At 37.7% G+C, this 18,850-nt stretch overlaps 1 protein-coding gene across 1 annotated transcript in view; it reads left to right on the forward strand.

The window, feature by feature from the left end:
* Positions 1-18,850, forward strand: part of galt (galactose-1-phosphate uridylyltransferase) — a 43,410-nt gene that overhangs the window by 5,529 nt on the left and 19,031 nt on the right. The window contains exons 5-7 of the mRNA XM_061734386.1: positions 8,249-8,378; positions 10,161-10,217; positions 17,738-17,860. Of these exons, the coding sequence (XP_061590370.1) occupies positions 8,249-8,378; positions 10,161-10,217; positions 17,738-17,860 (310 nt within the window). The remainder of the gene's footprint in view (positions 1-8,248; positions 8,379-10,160; positions 10,218-17,737; positions 17,861-18,850) is intronic.

Here is an 18,850-nt window from a genome sequence, read left to right on the forward strand (position 1 = left end):
CACAATAGATTTGAAATAAAAACAATCAAAATGTGATCAAAGTGTAGAGTTTCATCTTTAATTTATAAGGTTTCACAAAAAACTATTTACCATTAAGGAATTTATGCTATTTTAAGCAAAGTGACATATTTGTAACTATAGCCACAATTTGTAATGCTTTTATAAAAATCCTTTTCGGTCAGTGACTGCTTGAAGTTTGGAGCCTGTGCCATGTGACATAGTTTTGAGTTTCCTCCATGAAGATGTGTTATAAACCTCCACTGCAACCTCCTTCAGCTGTGGCATGTTTGTGGGGCTTTCTGCCTTCAGTTTTGTCTTCGTTAACATCAAACTCATGTTCTGTTGTGTTGAATGTGTCAATCTGGACACATCTAAGATTTTTTTTTTTACCTCTGCTATAGATTTGCGTTGTCTTTTTGGCCTAGTGATTGTCTCCTTGACTCTGCTTGGACTTTATATTGATTACTCTGGTCAACTAATTGCCAAATTCCAACTCAAAACCTATTATGACCTACATACCTTTTATCTGATTCAGTTGTCTTAAAGTAACAAAGGAATGGGTCATAGCCAATTCACTTGTTTTCAACCAACTGTCCAAATACTCCTGGGCTCCAGGAAGGGGAGGTGCTGGACAAAAAGTCTGTATTTAACCCCTTAATGCCTGATGTACAATTTTTAATAGGTACATTTTTGAGACCTCTGCACCACCCTATAATCAAAACAATTTTTACTAATACTCTATTACTATTAAAATAAACATCGTTAAATTGTGTGTGTGTGCGTGCGTGCTAAATCCACTTTATGTGTCTTGTTCTTAAGCGCCTAACTGAGCCCTCACGTGATTTCCTCGAGATTATTATAAATTGATGAAGTATTGACAACATATCATGTTCTATAGACCTTGGATCCATATTGTTTGAAATCTAATCTGTTAGTCATTGACTAACCCACTAATAATTCTACATGATGGATGATTAACTTCATTTGAGATGTGGCGTTTCTAAATGTTTCCCCATGCTTTTTTCTCTTGACCAAAGTTGAGCTCTGCACTACACAATTGCTCTTTTCACTCAGAAAAAGATTTGCTTCATTAAATGCACACAACAAGTTATAGTGTGTCCCTGTGTCACTGCTGCCTCATCCACCACCACAATGATAAACGGCTCATCCTGTCCATGCAGTTGAGATGAGCTGACAGTCAGTCTTCTAGTGGAAGTGCAGCATGCATTGAAAAACAGCATTGGTTCGCCACTTAATCCACACTAATGTAGCCTACTTAAAGTAAAAGCGGGGAGTTTTTACATGTTAAAATATCAGTTTGATTTTCATTTCAAGGAATATTTAATTATTCTTTTAGGAAGTATTGTATAGCTCTTGCAGTCTCGTGCCCCTACTATCAGCCAAAATGACCCAAAGTTACTTTGACTCCTGTCCTCATCATCGCCTGGAACAATTTATAGTGAGTGACAGCTTCCAAGGCCTGTTCGATCCTTATTTGCAACAGAGCAACGGGTAGTATGAGGAAATAGGCTTCAAAACTCCTTAAAAAGAAAAAAAATCTATTGGCCTTTTCCACTAGTACCTACTCAGCCCGACTCGACTCGCCACGCCTCGGTTTGATGCTTTTCCACTAGGGGTCGAGGCGTGCCGAGCTGTCACAAAGGGTGTGGGTAGGTCTGTTCAGTACAGTTTTTATTAATAACTTCAAAAACAAAAAAAGTCCTAAAATAATTCCTCTTATTTTTTTTATTTTCACTTTCTCATGATCCATCTCCTATTTCATGCTTTTATTTTTAGTTTTGGTTCCACATGTTTGTGTAGAGCAGAATTATCTGACTACTCATCTAACTGAAACTAGCTGGTTGGGTTTAGGAACCAGATCAAAACATTGATATATAACAAACAAGCAGCTTTATAAAGTTTTTTTTTTTTTTTTTAACGTGGCGTTTTATGGGCATGTCTGTCTAGGTTGTCACCGGTTGTCACTCATCAAAGTACAGTGTGATGCGGGTGATTGACAAGGTGACAACCAGCCAGTATGATGGAGCAGGCCGGGTGGCTCCTCCCCCAGCTCATGAGACAATTATGATTGGCTTGTTTCCCCCTCGTCACCCCCGACCTATAATACAATTCAAACGTGTAATTTGGCAGGTGCTAGTCACAGAAACTCGGGAGGCTGAGTGATGTGTGTGGAAATAACAGATGATGTTCAATGTTCAACATTTCATCCGTGGTGTTTCTTTGGTAAAATTCATTACACAGAAAAGCCTATGGGTGAAACAAGGTTGAGGTACAAAAATTTGATACTTTAAATATCACATCAAATTATGGTTCCATCCACTTGCTGTTCTACAAAGTTTGGTATAGTAGATGGTTAACAAACTATTAACAACTGATCTGTAAAGTGTGAGTTAATATATTAGTAAAGTATTAGTTATTAGGTTATGTGTGTTATTGGGATGTTATTCTAAAGGTGCAACTATTCCTCATTTACTAAAAATGAATAAATGAGGAATAGTTGCAACTTTAGAATAGCGTCCCAATAACGTATATAAACTATTAACTGATTCTTAACAAGTCATTAACTAACACCTAACAAGTCATTAGTAAGTGATTTACTCATGATCTATTACTAATTTATAAGATATAGGTATAAATCATTAACATACAGTTAACAAGTCATTCATAACTCATTAACTAACAGCTTGTAAGTTATCTATTGAAGTTATCTATTATCTATTGAACAGTTATATATAGAGTCATTTATAACTCATTAACTATCAGTTTATTTATGACCTATTAACTATCTATAAGCATCATTATGAATCATTAACAGACTGTTAACAAATACTTCACAACTCATTAATAGCTTATAAATTAACTGTTTACTAACGATCTATTAACTAGTTATAACGGATAGTTATTATAAAGTGTTACCGACTGCTTTCATGCTTTTAGCATGTTCAGGACTCAGGGCCCAGCCACTTGATTAGCAGGCTTATCTCTTCACTGGCAGTGAGTCCAGGACCTGCAATGATGCTCTGAAACCTTGTCTTTCAGCTCAGATAGCTCTGTGGTTGGTCATCAAACTTAGTCAGTCCTCCTATCACGAGTTGACTCTTTGCTAAGAACCTTGCGAGGTCACTGGTAGTGTTGTCAGCAGCTGTGTGGTTCATGCTAAACCTATGCTGTGGCTGTGACACATTACGGTGAAGACTTTGTTGAACTACATCTCTTTGCAGTGTTGTTTTACTGGCATCTTGTGGTGAGAAGTAGCGCTTGGTTCTTGTGTCAGAGGTGTGAATTTTGGCGAAGGTTTCACTTGTTTCTGCTGATAGGCGGTGTCATCATGCTGCATAAACATGTATGTCTGACCTTGAGGAAGTTCAGTGTGGTTGTGTTTATTTATGTAATCAGTCACTTTCTGCTCTGCGGTAGTCTGGGCAGGCAAGAAGTCAAACTCACCACTATGCGCTGCAGCGTCAAGCTGAGTAGTAGCAAACTCCATCACCTCTGCTTTGGCCATGGCAGCATCATCCTCTTTCTGAAGCTCCAGTAACTCAAGAGTTGCCTCTAAGTGAGCTTTTTCAACTTTGATGCTCATTTCTTTCTCAGCGTAGGCTAATACGGCTCTAGCAGCCTGTGCATCTGCTTGAGCTTTTGCTGCTGCCATACTTGCTTTACTTGATGTAGCTGACCTTCTCGAAGCTCCTACTGATGATCTAACAGTCAGCCTTCCTGAACATTTTGAAGACTTTCAGGAGTGAGAGGAGAGTGATCTGTCCTCCTCAGAATCTTGACCTTGAGCCTCTGATGTCTCCATTATGTTTGGCTGATAAGGGCTGGTCAAGGTGAGTGTGTGTCTGTCACTGGCTCTGTAGTCAGTGTCCAACAGTTTGTTTTGACGTCCCTCGCAGAGTGCTATAATTTCACTGTACTGTTACACCCAGTGTGACTCCTGTCCTATACTGGGATTCACAGCCAGCTAAACTCTTCATGACATTAGGACCTCCAAGGAACAGGCAAAGTTGTGGTCGGACAGGTTTAATGTCACAAATCGTGAAACTGAAACACACAATACAGAAAATACAAATTAACGACCGATACAAAACGATGTCATTTAATGACGGACATTGCTGATCTATATTCATAGATCTACGGCAGAGCAGAGTCCACGAACGGATCTCGATCGTTATATTAACATAATTACACAAAGTGTCAAACGGAACAGTTTACACTTGCACTCTAACAATGATAAATGTACTCACTTATATTACCACTTCTAGGGTTAAAACAAACAGTTGGAGGAAGAGTGAGCATCTGAACGCTGTCTGTGCGTATCTCTTATTATGGCGCAGAAGAAGAAACACTTCCGCAATCGCAATTAACGCGCTAATATGACACCCCTAATTATAAGGTGTGTATATATATATATATATATATATATATATATATATATATATATATATATGTATATATATGCCCTTCTTGGTCATTATTTGATGTTGCAAAAGTTGGCAAAATAAAAACTGAGGATGAGCAATTAATCTGAGAGAGAAATTAAAAATTAAAGCCTGGGGTTTTTCATCAAAAGGATAACCATAAACAGATTAAACGCAAAGTAGTACATAAAATGCCAAGTTTGACACCTTTGGTCCATTTCTTTAACTGGGTACTCTTTGTTTTAAGATTTTTGTTTAATACAGTACATTTAAAGGGGGATATAAAACATTAAATGAGGGCTCACAGACTTTTAAAGCCAAAGTAAATGTATAATATCTCCATAATTTTTAGGTTTGCAGTTGGTTTTTCTTCAGTGTTTTAGTGTAAGCGCTTGTTAGGTTTTGCTGGAGGTCTAAAACAAACACAGTGACAGCTCCCAGCTCCTCTTAATAGTCTTCTCATGAACAATTCATAAATACGACCATTCAGTTTTGCTCAGAGCGTAAACACCAAAGTCACATTCAATTATCGATTATGTACTAGTTGTCCCAGAGGAGACTGACTTTCAATAGAAAATGTATTTTTCTGATCCCGAGAGTCACTTTTCTCTGCTTCAGTGCTGTCAATAAGCCTTAAAGAAAATATATGCATTAGCACAGCATTTTCTTAAAACCACAGAGACATTAGAGAGGTGTGTTGAATCCACAGATTTATAAAGTGGTCAAAAGACAATAAGAAATGGTTTCAGATGACCAGGTTCCCCTTTTTTTTAAACAGTTCATGAATTCCATCTTCTTTAACATGCTATTGCCATTTCAAATCCATATTAGCAGGTTGAACATCTAAAAAGAAGTAAGCTCTTGGTTAAAAACCAGAACAAAAACAGTTCCCTTTGATGGATATCTTGACTAAATATCTACTTTTTCTGAAACAAAATGTTGTAGATTTCACACAAGAACTATCACTCAACATGTCTCTGAAATTACACACATCTGGCAAGGTTTACATTTTTCTAATAAATGCAAAAAGTTGCATATTTTTATCTGCCTATTACTGCAAGAAAGTTTTGACAAAAAAAAATATAATGACACTAAAAAATCATTTGAAAACAGCATGTAAATTGTTTGATGGTGATGATGGTGTATTTATGTCTTATAACTTGTATTTCACATTAAACTTGACCTTTTACAATAGAGGATTTTAAAATAAAACATAATCCAGCCTGTAATTGTAATCCAGGTCAGTTGGTGATAAAATTACAAGATAATTTGTCTAAATTCATAAAAAGCTAATTTTCAAACTGACCATTAAATATTGACAATTCTTTTCCAGATAGTCCACAGAACACCAACAAGAAGCAAAAAAAAGAAAAGAAAAAATATATTTAAAGAACAATGAAAATACGTGATGGGCATTTTCAGTGAGATTTCACTTCCCTCTAGAACAAAAACCCAATGTATACTAAATATGAATTCAACATTCCTTTTATAAAATAAAGACATTAAAAGCTTATTAATTAAGCACTGATTGATCATTGATCAAAACCAGATCAACAAAATCATGATGATAAATAAATGCCACGATTAAAACCTGAAAAAGACTGAGATAACACGTTAAATAAATGAAAAGAAGGTACAGTAAACTTAGTTCATATATTTTATCTAAAATAAACCAAACTTTCCAGAATGATGTGTTTTGTGGAAAAACCTATTAATACCTCTGTATTATGTTTTTCGCAGTAGGTGAATCTCTGGACTCAAACTGAATGCATCTGAGTTACCAAGTATAAGACTTGAGAGATGAGCCAGATTTCAGTAGCTTTAATTAAGCAGTTGCATGCAAATGGGTCAGAACATACATCAGGCATCTCCATGTAGAATGACACAGAGCAAAGGAAGCATAATGATTTTAAAGCATCAATGATGATTCTGATCTGATTCTGATCATTGTAACGTCAGAGCTAATCTTTTTAGGAACAATGTATGGGCCTGGACAATCAATACCCAGGCCAAGGATCATCACAGTAGAGTTGGTTTAATCAAACTGGCTAAGGCAACATTTTCCATCACATTGTGAAGTTGCAGCCAGTAAACATATAATAATGATAATAACTCATAGTCCAAAATTCAGTTCTAATGCCACTGTTCAGTCAGATTACCTCATTTCATTATTCACTCAATGACTTTAGATTTTTATAGTTTGAACTCTTTGAAGTTTGTGCACAAAAATCTGCGTGCAGTAAAGCGCATGTGTTTGTGTTATTCCAATGTTTTGTCTGTATTTTTTTCTGTACGTAATGTACTGCAGACCACTTTATTTGCCGTGACAATTGCTGAGTTGAGCACAAATATAATAAAGATTCAGGATTTGTGGGTGGAGCTGCCAGTGCATTGCTCACAATCATTTTAACAGGGATAGTTTATGTAGAGAGAATAACATATTCTCTGCTTAACAGCATACAGCTTTAATTTATTTTATTTAACCTTTATCTAACCAGGTAAATCAGTTGAGAACAGTTTCTCATTTACAATAACGGCCTGGGACAGCTAACTCGAAAGCTCTAACAAAACAAAACCCTGCCACTTTACGTCGGGTCTGAAAACATCACTGACCCAGATCAGAAGAGAACTATTCTGCCTATCCATCTTTATTTCCACCCAACTTCCCTCAATCCAAAATCCCAAGAAGAACCATGGATGAGGGGAATGGAGTAGGCTAAGCATCCCTGTGAGCAAAAGTGTAAATACATGACCGGAACAGTACCTTGTGCCCTGTATCTCTTGGGCATTTTGCGTGACAAGTCTATACATGTCACTATACATGTCACTAGCATTTCATTAGGACTGGAGGAAATTATGTTTGTTGGTGAACAAAGGTCATAAAATGTTCCCTTTAAAGCTGCGTCGAGTGGCCATAACTGTATGCACAGCAAACTGCAGCTTTATAGTTCAACTGTAATTATTAAACCATAAAATCCTTATAAGTCTCATAAAGTAGACAGCTGGACTTGAATGAGGCATCTGTTTAAATGACTATATATTTATTAATGAGCAGTGGGCTGCATACCACCACCCTTCATCAGGTTATACTGCACTGTCAGTGAAACTAGAGAACCCACTTTTCTCTTCCTTTGACATTATCATTGAACCCCACAGATATTAGGTTCTGGATTGCTGTAAATCAGTAATTTTACATCCAGGTCATGCTATACCGGCGTGATTGTGCTGTATATGTCTGTTGCTATGCCATGACACATTCCCTTCACTAAGGGAAAAAAACCTCACTTGTGTTGAAGTTATTGTAAACATTGCAAAAATAAATTGTATTAGTTATTTATGTGTAAGAAGTTTCATTAATCTAATCAGAAGGAATTAATTACTGGCGTCAGTTGTTTATGACCTCTATCATAACTTTGAGTCTGGTTCTGCTGTAGGTTTTGGTCCAGTTAGACAGTTTCCCCCCTCTCCACTGTTACTTTGTGCTGGCTCATGATGGAGTTTTGTACCAAACTGCAAATTTGATGCAATCTGTTGCCTTTCTTAGCCAGGCTGGTTTTGTCAGCTGGAATCACATGACTTTTGTACTCAATTAGAATGAATTGGACTGAAATAAAATATAATTTGGACCCAAATGGATTGTGTTCATTGGAATATAATCAACTTTGTAAACTGTGAGTGCCTTACGTGTAAAGTGTGTTCAGATTACTTTGTTGAATTTTGAACACATGCAGTATAAAGAGATGAACTGTCGTATACCAACAGTCTCCCCATTATTCTCTTTTTTTTCTTTTTCACTCCTTTCTTAGTAAGGTCATGTGCTTCCATCCCTGGTCTGATGTCACCCTCCCACTTATGAAGAACCAAGAGGTTGTAAAGGTGATCGATAAGTGGGCAGAGCTTGTGGACGAACTAGGTGTTACGTATCCGTGGGTTCAGGTACGTCTTGTCCACACACATTTTTCCTTGGACTGAATATCCGTGAGCTTTTCACTCAGTTTTTTTAATTTTAATGTATCTTGTATTGGATTGAGTACATTTTTAATGATGCCTCTGGTAAGGCTTACATATTCAAGCAGCTGGAGAAAAGCGGGAATGGTATGAATGCGTGATAAGATGTAGAACGTGAACTGGCAATTAAAGTCCTTCCTTTAGTATGTGATGAATATTCTTCTTCCTATTTATATATTTAAAGCCTAGAAGCTCTCCATGCACATTTGCAGGATGTTAACACTTATAAAAATGCAGCTGACAACATTATTAGAGGTGTGCATACTAGTAGGCGGTACAAGGCTGTGCTCACCCTTGTTTGTTTGACAGAACTGCACTCTTTAGTAGAGACAAGATAGTTAACTGTACCAACTGCCAAAAATGATGGATGAAAATTGTTCAACACTCTGAGGGGATCACATCCTTTTGCCAAGAGGGGAAGGAAATGTTGGATTCAGGCCAGTAAGTGGGTGGAACGAGGTGACACGGATGCCAAAAGAAGCCAAGTCTCATCTAAATAAACAGAGAACTTAGTTTAGCAGCTGTAATTTTTCTTTAAATGAAGCTATTTGTGAAATTGCCTTGTCTTAAGCATTTTTACTTATTGAGCTCAATGAAACTAATTTTACTACCATAGTCCTTGTATTATAAAATAAAGAGAGCAAATACACACAACCAAGGTAAGACCATTCAGAAATATTGGGTTTCCCAAATATCTATCCGCTGCTAGTCCAAGACGCGAAAAACACACGGAAAAGCACAATTAGCACACGAGCCCTGGAAATCTGCAAGAGAAAAAACAAACAGACACGAGAACAGGCAGAGACACAAGCAGCAACTATCCCAGGTACCCGGTCCGATCGATGCTCCACCTGAACTGTAACCCGAGCCGAGAGACCAGAGGCCGACAAGGAAGAACCCGGAACCCAGGCCACCGGCAACCCCACAGAGGGGAGAAGAGGGCGGGAGGAAACCCACTGCCAGCGAGGCCCGCCCCCTCCCCAGCAGCGACCGTGGGAACCCGCGGGCCCCCCACGACCATTTTATTCGACAGGCAATGGCAGCGTAAAAGTCTGTTTGGTGATCCAACTCTGAGGTGCAGATGTTCATAAACCTGGTGGCTGAGGGGAGAATTAAAAAGGGATCTAGACGGGCGATAAGGAACGACCAGATCCACCAGGAACTCTGTCACTTCATAGCTGCTCACGGCTACCAACGGACTTTTCAGCAGCACCAAGACAAACTAAAATAAAATAAAAAAGCATTGCTTCTTTCAATCTCATTTTTTAACTTGATATCAAACACAAGCCACAGTCCAAGCAGCACATCTATCATCTCCTCCATGTTCTACATCTTTAGTGTTGTTGTCTTCATTTAGATCACACAATCAAATACGTTGCAGCAGCTTCGCTCCAACCTCCTACTTCAGCTTCAGGTGCTGAATTGTTATAGAAAAGAAACTAGGCCGAGTTGAGTCGAGCCGAGCTTAGATGAGTAGAGCTGAGTAGGTATTAGTGGAAAAGTTCCAATAGAGGTGTTGAATTAAACTCAAATCCAAAATTGATTCACATTGATTATATCCAGCGTCATATGTCTGTTAACCTGGATAGTGATTGCTGTTGGTACCGTAAACAACACAAATTAAAAAGGTTGATTAAGATTAAAATGTGCTGTTATTAGAGAAGTAGAAAAACTTTTAAATGTTTATTAACTCTAACAATCTGTTTGTAGATCTTTGAGAATAAGGGTGCAACGATGGGCTGTTCTAACCCTCATCCTCACTGCCAGGTAGGAAATGCACACAAACCACACATACTACATGCATACAACCTTACACTATATACAAGATGTAATAGGTTCATAGATTAACACTTTGACACTTAACTGCCCTTAATTTTCCCTATTTTGGGGCTTTTGGTTCAAGTAAGTGACCATATACCAGTTCTGTTTTTGTCCACCATTAGACTCATGGTTACACTGATCAGAAAGGATAAACTTGGCTAAGAGAATCATATGGACCTGTAGGTAGAGGTGTATTGACCTCATATGTCATGTCTGGATTGGAGCCTGTTGGATCCAGAGATGTTTAAAAGCATTGCAGCCATCATGGTACTGGATGAAGCCTGCAAAACAAGGCTTGTAAGTCCAAAGCAGCTTCACAATTATTATCATATGCAAAGCTAATGCAGCAGTGGGATAACATACATTCTGTAATTTGGCAGCCACTTATGAACACGAGTACATGCATTTACGTTACGTTCCTCCATTTTTACAGCCTTATAGGCTCTGTTATGGCCAGACTCCCTTTTGAGTGAAAACAAGAAGTCACTATATATAAAAGCTGGTGATCAGTGACAATTTAAGATCCTTCAAGGTAAATATTAAGCTTGGTCCAGACCAAAGAAGTCTACGTTTAACTCTGTTCACTTCTGTCATTAAAAGCAATCTAATAATGGTGCCTGAGATTAAAGATTAAATGATACATGACATGGCAGCTTTGCTTATATTTTGGCCCTAATCAGTCACTCCGTGTCTCCTTAACTTGTTGTGTCCCTATGTGACCCTTTTTTAAAAGATCTCAACCGTGACTGCCAGGGGCTAATTTAATATTTATGGTGCATTTAATGTGTTTCATGTCTTGCTGTCAATGTTAGCAGCTCTTCTGCTGTGATATGCAGTATTTTATCATGTAGCTCTTATTTGTGTGGTTTTACTCAAGATGTGTTATGTATCTCTCTTAATTTTAATGTTATCTGTTAGTGTATATCCATTTATGCACTTCAGAGCTGCAACACATTCACAAAAAAAGGTTTGGGCCTTAAATATTTGCTTACTTTTTACATTTTCCATTATTTCTCACAACACATAAAAAATATTTTGACACTGACGGCAGGAAGCGATTAAAACTTTCAGGTGTTGTTTCCTCCCATTTTTCGCGCAAACGTGTCTCAAGGTCTGAAACAATACAGGGTTGTTGTTGCATTGCTTCAAAATTCTCTACCAACTTCTTGTCCAGGACAGAAGGACTACAGCAGAACCTGCACCACCTCCCTCAAACATGCCCTTCCTATTTGTGCCACATGGGATTTTACATACAGGACTGTCTCAGAAAATTAGAATATTGTGATTTTCTGTAAAGCAATTACAGAAATAAAAATGTCATACATTCTGGATTCATTACAAATCAACTGAAATATTCCAAGCCTTTTATTATTTTAATATTGCTGATCATGGCTTACAGCTTAAGAAAACTCAAATATCCTATCTCAAAAAAATTTGAATATTCTGGGAATCTTAATCTAATAAAAGGCTCGCAATATTTCAGTTGATTTGTAATGAATACAGAATGTTTGACATTTTGTTTTTTTAATTGCATTACAGAAATTAAAGAACTTTATCACAATATTCACATTTTCTGAGACAGTCTTGTAGTTGTGTGAAATAATTGCATAGGTGTCTGTGGTCTCAGAATAAACCTTTTAGATTTAGATTCCGAGCCCTGAGATGTCAACCCTCCTATCGGACAAGTTAGGTCACATTTGTGATTGTAGCTCAATATTGAAGTGGAAAACTTTCTCAAAGTACTCCTTGCCCATGTCATTATGTCAGCTGTAAATGAAAGAAGGTTCTTGATACAGAGATCAGGGGTAGGCATCCCTTCTCTTTTATGTGCTTAAAATTTCTCCATCTGTTTACTGACATTATGTACAGTAAAAGTGGGAACATGCTCAATTCCCTTCCACACAGAACTTTGAAGGCAGGACTTTTGCGTCTACATTGTGTTTCATTTTGTGTGTGCCAGACGGCAAGGTGGAGCAGTGGAGTGTTTTCGTTGCACATCTGTTCTGGCTTTGGAGTTAGTCACAAAACCAAAACCAAAGGAAGAAAAGTCTGCGTAGAGAAGTGAGCCGGCAGTGGAACACGCCACGCTTACCAACTCCGCTCCTGTCACTCAGATGACTCGGCAAAGCGAGCATGCTGTGCGTAGAATGTGGCTTGGAGCCACCTCCTTTCATTTCTTGTGAATTTCTGAAGGAAAACAGAAGCAGCTCACTGAAGACAGCTTTTTTAACACTGATGTGATGTTACTGCTTTGTAAAAAAGGCCTATTGTTTATAATAATCTTCATACACCCACACTCACACACACACACACACACGCACACGCACACGCACAAGCACACGCACGCGCACGCGCACACACACAAGCTGGAGCTTTTCTTTGATCCTAAAAAGCTAATAATTTTTTTGTGTATGGCTTTTGTGCCAAATCTGGATTGTAATCGTAAACTATTTTGTTTCTTTTTTTCCTCTCCTTTCAGTTGATGTTTCCTAACATGATTAATAACCATATTTTGGCTCAAAAGTAACATATTTTGGAATCTGCTCCTGGTTTGGAATTTAAAAATGAATGAAAATGAATAAATGAAATGAATTACTTAGATAGAAAACAGCACATCTCAGCCGCGTATTGTCTGCAATGGAAAAGTCAAAGTAAATAAGAATCTGTGCCTTTTGAAGTTTCCATTTCCTGTGTTTTCCTGACTTTTTCGGAGTCAGGGTTGTAAATTAAATGTCAAAACAATGAGGGCGAGCTCAAAAACACAAAGTGTAGCATTGCCACAAAAATGCCTTTTTTATGACATACGCACAGCACAAGCTTTCACTGACCCAGTTTGCACATGAGAGAGCTGCCCATTCACACGCTGGGTTTGAGAGTTGTTGAAAAAGCAGCTTCACGTTTTGAGCCGGAAAAGTCTCAACAGATCGGCTCTAATTGGCTCTACTTCAGATGGAACCACACGCCTCTGTCACCGCCTGCATACGCACAGTCACTCCTACAAAAACAGCCCGAAATGTTTACTTGTCTCCCTCTTTTCTTCAGTTAGGTGATGTGGGGAAAAAAAAATAGCAGCTGAGAGAAAGGAAGAGAAGTGACAAAAACACAGGCCTGGCGAGCTGAGGTAAACAATGTGATATGCTGAATTTTCAAAATTGTCAAAATAGTTTCCCAGATAAGGCTTACAACTGTATTAAGTGAAAATATACTGCTGACAGGTAAAGGCAAGAAAAGAAAACAATGTTTTGACTCTACGGGAATAACCTACCACATCAAGCTGAGTTTTCTGCCCGGATACTGTGAACGCCTTAAAGATGTCTCTGAGCATTCCGTGCTGTTAAATATTATAGTTGAGAAATTAGGCAGGCTTCTCGTGGTAGATGTAAAATCTTAATCTGGAAAGGGGTACTTTCCAGAATAACATAAATCTGAGCACATCTAAGCAAAAAAAAGCTAATTATTGACTGATGTTTGCAGCGTGTGACTTGACGAGTTCATCCTGCTGAAGCTGTTCACAAAAAACAAATTCACATTGATTCAGATAAATAGTAAAAGCTCTCCAGAATCAAATACTTTTTTCGTATTAAATAATAATAAATAATAAAACTTTATTTGTATAGCACATTTCATACAAGAATTGTAGCTCAAAGTGCTTTACATCAATAATAAGGCAAACAGCAAGTGCAGTTTAAATAAAGAGAAAGGTATAAAATAACAATCAACATCATATCAGATCCTAGCGTTCTAATAGGTTACTTGAATTACCATAATCTCATTACGGAGTATAAATAGTGACAGTTAAAAAAATGTAAAGTTTAAAAGAGGAAGAGTGAAGGCAAAGGCACACTAGAAGGTTTGAAAGAGTAACACAGAGACCACCAACAGATGGCAGTATGTGACCTCATAATACCAACGCTGAGTGTCAGGGAGGATGAAAAGGAGTCTCTTTCTAAAATAATTAAAATCTGTTTAATAAACTACAGGTGAGGTCCAATTCTTCTTTTATTTTATTTTAACTTGCATAACTTTTAACAGATTGAAATATGAATGTATTTTCTTTTTGTGTAGTTCGCTAGGAGATGACTCAAAACCTGGATCGTGTTTTGATTAAGTTTTTTTTAGAAGTCAACGTCATTATGTTTCTTTTTTTTTCCAGTTCTTTCTGCCTAATTTCTTCTAAGACATCAAAGTCCATGAAAGGAGCAGTTTAAATGTGGGTGTGTGTTTGCATCTGCGTGTACCGCCAAGCAACCCCTCTAGGCCAAAATCTAGGAACCATAAATTTCAAACTTTTGAAGAATAATGAACAAATAATGTTAATCATGTTCTGTAGGCTGGATTACTTATGATAGTTTGGGTCTCACAGGAGCCGAGTTGCATTTTTATGAAAGTGGAAGAAAGAAAACATATGCTTCTGGAATAGTAAGATGGTTTTTAACTTCAGGAGGCATTAGTATATAGTTTTCTGTGATGTGCTCTATTTGCTTATATTTCTCTCGAAATCAGCAGCACTGAAGTTAACACACTGATGATGTTAAATGTATGTTTAAAGAAATACTTTTTCAGAAGTTTCTGTGGGAATGGATTGGGCTCTTTATGTCTTTATGCCATGTGGTAATCTCTGAGATTCAGCCGTCTTCTGCTGTGTAGATGATAGATCCGTAAATTCAAAAGATACAAGTACAAATACACTTGTTGCTGCAGATGTTGACTGTTCTGTATATATTTATAGCTTTTCTCTTATAAAAGCCTGAAACTTGCAGATGAGCAGTATTAACACATATAGTTCACACATTAACTGGGCGTTTTCTTCTTGGCTTTCCAGATTCATGTTAGAAAAAGCACGAGCTTAACGAGACTCGGAGTCAGTGCCAGATTTCATTCACAACTCCCAGCTTCTACATGTGAAATTACTGCACTGGCTTTAAGAGTTTTTGATTACTGCTGATGAATCTGACCTGAGGTCAGTACAGTACAACATTATACACAAACAGACACGCACGCACTCACTCACGCACGCACACACACACGATAATCTTGACAACAAGCACTTTTAAACCCATCATGCAGTGATTTTCTCTTGCAATAATAGGAGAAAATGTATCACATTTTTAGGTGACAAGTGGAGAATGGTTGAGTCAGGAAACGATTTGCTTTTCAGCCTGAAGCAGTGCTGCTTAGAGGAGCAGAGAATGCCTCTAACTATTACACAGCTCATGATGTGATGGATCATGCAGTCAGCGAAACGCACTTTTGATTACACAAATGTGCTGCTTTCAACAAAATGTTACCATGGAACATATCATATTCTTTCAAATGAAGATACATGTGTAAAATCTACCAAAAACAGAAGCCAAATGAATTCAAATATAACGTAATGGTGCTGCCAGTTAAGTGAAAGAAAAAAGGAACAAGAAAACGAGCTGCTGAATTCTTCAGTGCAGCAATAATCAATATTCTGGTGAGGGATTTCTCATCAGAGCGTGACTATACAGTAACTCCTATGTTGTCTCCCTATCTGCATATAAATGCATACATAAGTGTGGGTGCTAATTTTAACAAGCCCTTATGTAAATAGTCCTTTTCAAAGCCTCAGTAACGATTTTCTACAATTCTGGTTTATATCAGAGCGCTGCATCTGCAGATAAATCTTTGTTGCCTTTTTGCTGCTCGTTTGTGTTCAAAGTTCTTAAAATACCATAAATGCAAATAACTTATGAAACACCATCTACAATGCAGTAGAAATGCAATATAAAGCTTAAAAAGTTCTCCAAAGTGTCGCTAAAAAAGTTGAGTAATGAAAATGGATAATTTTCCCAAGAAAGATGGAATCTTACATGTACCGGTATGTTGAGACGGTAGACATCTTTTTCTCCAGGTCTTCTCACTGACTCTCAGCTGGAAATGAATTAAGATGCAGGCGTCCACTACACTTGATGTATGGATTGTAACACCTGGTTGTCAGTCATTTTCTATGGAAAGAGGCCCTGCAATGATGAGAGCAGCTGATGCAAGAACACACATGTTGTTCTTGCATCTCGAACTGAAGTTAAAAAAACAGCTCAACGAAGGCGCCAGCTAAGGACGACTCAAATCGTCCGGCGCACACACACCATCAAGCATCGCCGCAAAGCTCGGGCTGTGTGAAATGTAGAGGAGAGAACAGGTTGCATGGCTAAAGACTTAGAATGTTTTTTTCCTGATATTTAGCTCCTGGTCCTTCCTTATCGTCATTACTGTATGTTTTACATACCGAGCCAAAGAAAAAAGGGGAAAAAAGTAATCACCATACTTGAGGCTATTTGTTCAGCTGTTTGTTGTATAACAAATAAGAATTCAGCAGTGTTTTATGTAAGACTCCCTCAAGGAAGTAATTCAATACCACACGCACCAAAACTTAAAATACTAACAAGATGGGAAAGAAATGTTAATAAAGATTTCAAAGCATCACGACAGAAAACTCAAACCAGGAAGTCTGTGAATATATATATATTTTTTTAAAGAAACAAAAAGAGCAAAAGGAGGAGTTAGTGATTCTGAGTGAACAAATCGGATACAGGAGAAGAGATTGGAATACAGACAAACTAGTGATAAATCATCATAATATCTAGACCAGGGGTCTGCAACCTGCGGCTCCAGAGCCTCATGCGGCTCTTCATCCTCATTGTAGCAGCTCCCTTTGGCCTTGAAAAAAACAGTTATCTTGGAGTTTGAGTTGATGCCGTCTAATTTTAAAAGAACTATTTTTAATTTATATATTTGTTTTTAAAGCTGCTAAGCTGCAGCTAATTTTTTTATTAATATTAAAGTTGGGTAGTTTTTATTTTACTCTTACACAAATATAGACTGAATTGGGCCTACAGTTCACAATTTAATTTATTTCAAAGTGCGCCTACAAATGCACACTGCACTTCTGTTGTTATATTTAAGGGTTGTAACAGCTAAAATAAATAAAAGATGAAAACTTTTAAAATCTCTGTTATTTCTTGCGGCTCCCAACAATTTTGTTTTTTAGAAGTGGGGGCAAAATGGCTCTTTTGATGATAAAAGTTGCAGACCCCTGATCTAGACGAAAGAGCAAATTTGCAGTGGGGCTAATGGGAACCAGTCTATGGATGACTGGGGGTGATGTTAAGTCATGAGCCACGAATCTACACGGGACAAGGACAGAAGGCAGAAAATGTTGTTTTGCTTTAGTCCAATGAAACACATTAAAATGAAAATCATCAACTCAATAATAAATGCACCTTTAGGTAGAGATTTTGGCCCTTATCAATCAATAATTCCGTCAAAGAAGCCACAAAGTACATATGGTGAACCATACCCACTTTGAACCCGTAAGATGAGCAAATAAGAAACCAAACAATAAATGTTGCTAACATGAACTGCCCTCACAGATACTCTTGATTCTGGAATATTTGCAATATCTCATCCTTTACTGACATTTTCCTTTTCTGGGAATCTCGCAGGTGTGGGCCAGCAACTTTCTGCCGAATGAGCCGACCCTATCAGACCGCTGCCAGAGAGCGTACTATCAGAAACACGGAGAGCCGCTGCTGCTGCAATACGCAAAACAGGAGGCTTCCAAGAAGGTACACTGTGTATACTGATGACGTTTTTGTCGTTCAGTTATTATTCATCCTTTCTTTAGCCAGGACTATCAAGAGATGCAAGATCTTGCGTTACAGATGACTGCAAGAGTTTTACATAAAATCTTTACAAAAGAACCGGTTAAAGGTACAAGTATATAGGTTGTGCAGAACCGGCGATATTCAAATCACATTCCACCTGCAGTCCAAGATTATGTGAAACAGCAGCGTATTTCCTTCAGGGCAGTCTGTAAAAGCCTTTTTTAATGGTACTTAACATTTGAAAAGAATCTCAATAGCGATTCTTTTACCTGCAGATTCTTGTAACTCATGAATCTCTTTCTTCTGATCCTAACACACCTGACTATATTTCAGCAATCTTCACTGAAAGGACAGTTTTTCCCTTTTCTGTGGGGTATTACAGTGAAAAACAGGCATTGTTTGAAAGGTTTTACATTGAAAATTAAGATTTGTTGCGAGCTGTCATAACAAACAAAGATCAACAAATCCGTAGGAAGATAATTAACAATCATGTATTCAAGGTGTACATTTAAAGGTTAAATATGCAGGATATAATGTTTCTGAATAACTGAGTGTTTAGTTTGATTCGCTTCAGACATACCCTTACCATAATTTGTATTTGGTAAGCTTACAGTTTTTCACTATTGCTTAAACACATTTCACGATACTGCCCTCACTTTTCACAAAACTCTAAACACAAAACACTTTTCTAAAGCTACGTACACTAAACCTCACAGTTTCTTTTCAAAACCAACCCATCACACCAAAACAGATGCTCATATGCTCAAAAACCAACCCATCACACCAAAACAGTTGCTCATATGCTCAAAAGCAAACTCTGACACCAAAATACCACTCAAGGCCTGCAAAAATGTAAACACTACTGAGCATCATTAACCACATTACCAAAAAAATTTAAAACACAATGTTCACACTGTGAGACTGTTCTTTTTACAGTTTCACAACTGCCAG

The sequence above is a fragment of the Cololabis saira genome, chromosome 11 (assembly GCF_033807715.1).
Source record: "Cololabis saira isolate AMF1-May2022 chromosome 11, fColSai1.1, whole genome shotgun sequence".
NCBI classification, from domain to species: domain Eukaryota; kingdom Metazoa; phylum Chordata; class Actinopteri; order Beloniformes; family Belonidae; genus Cololabis; species Cololabis saira.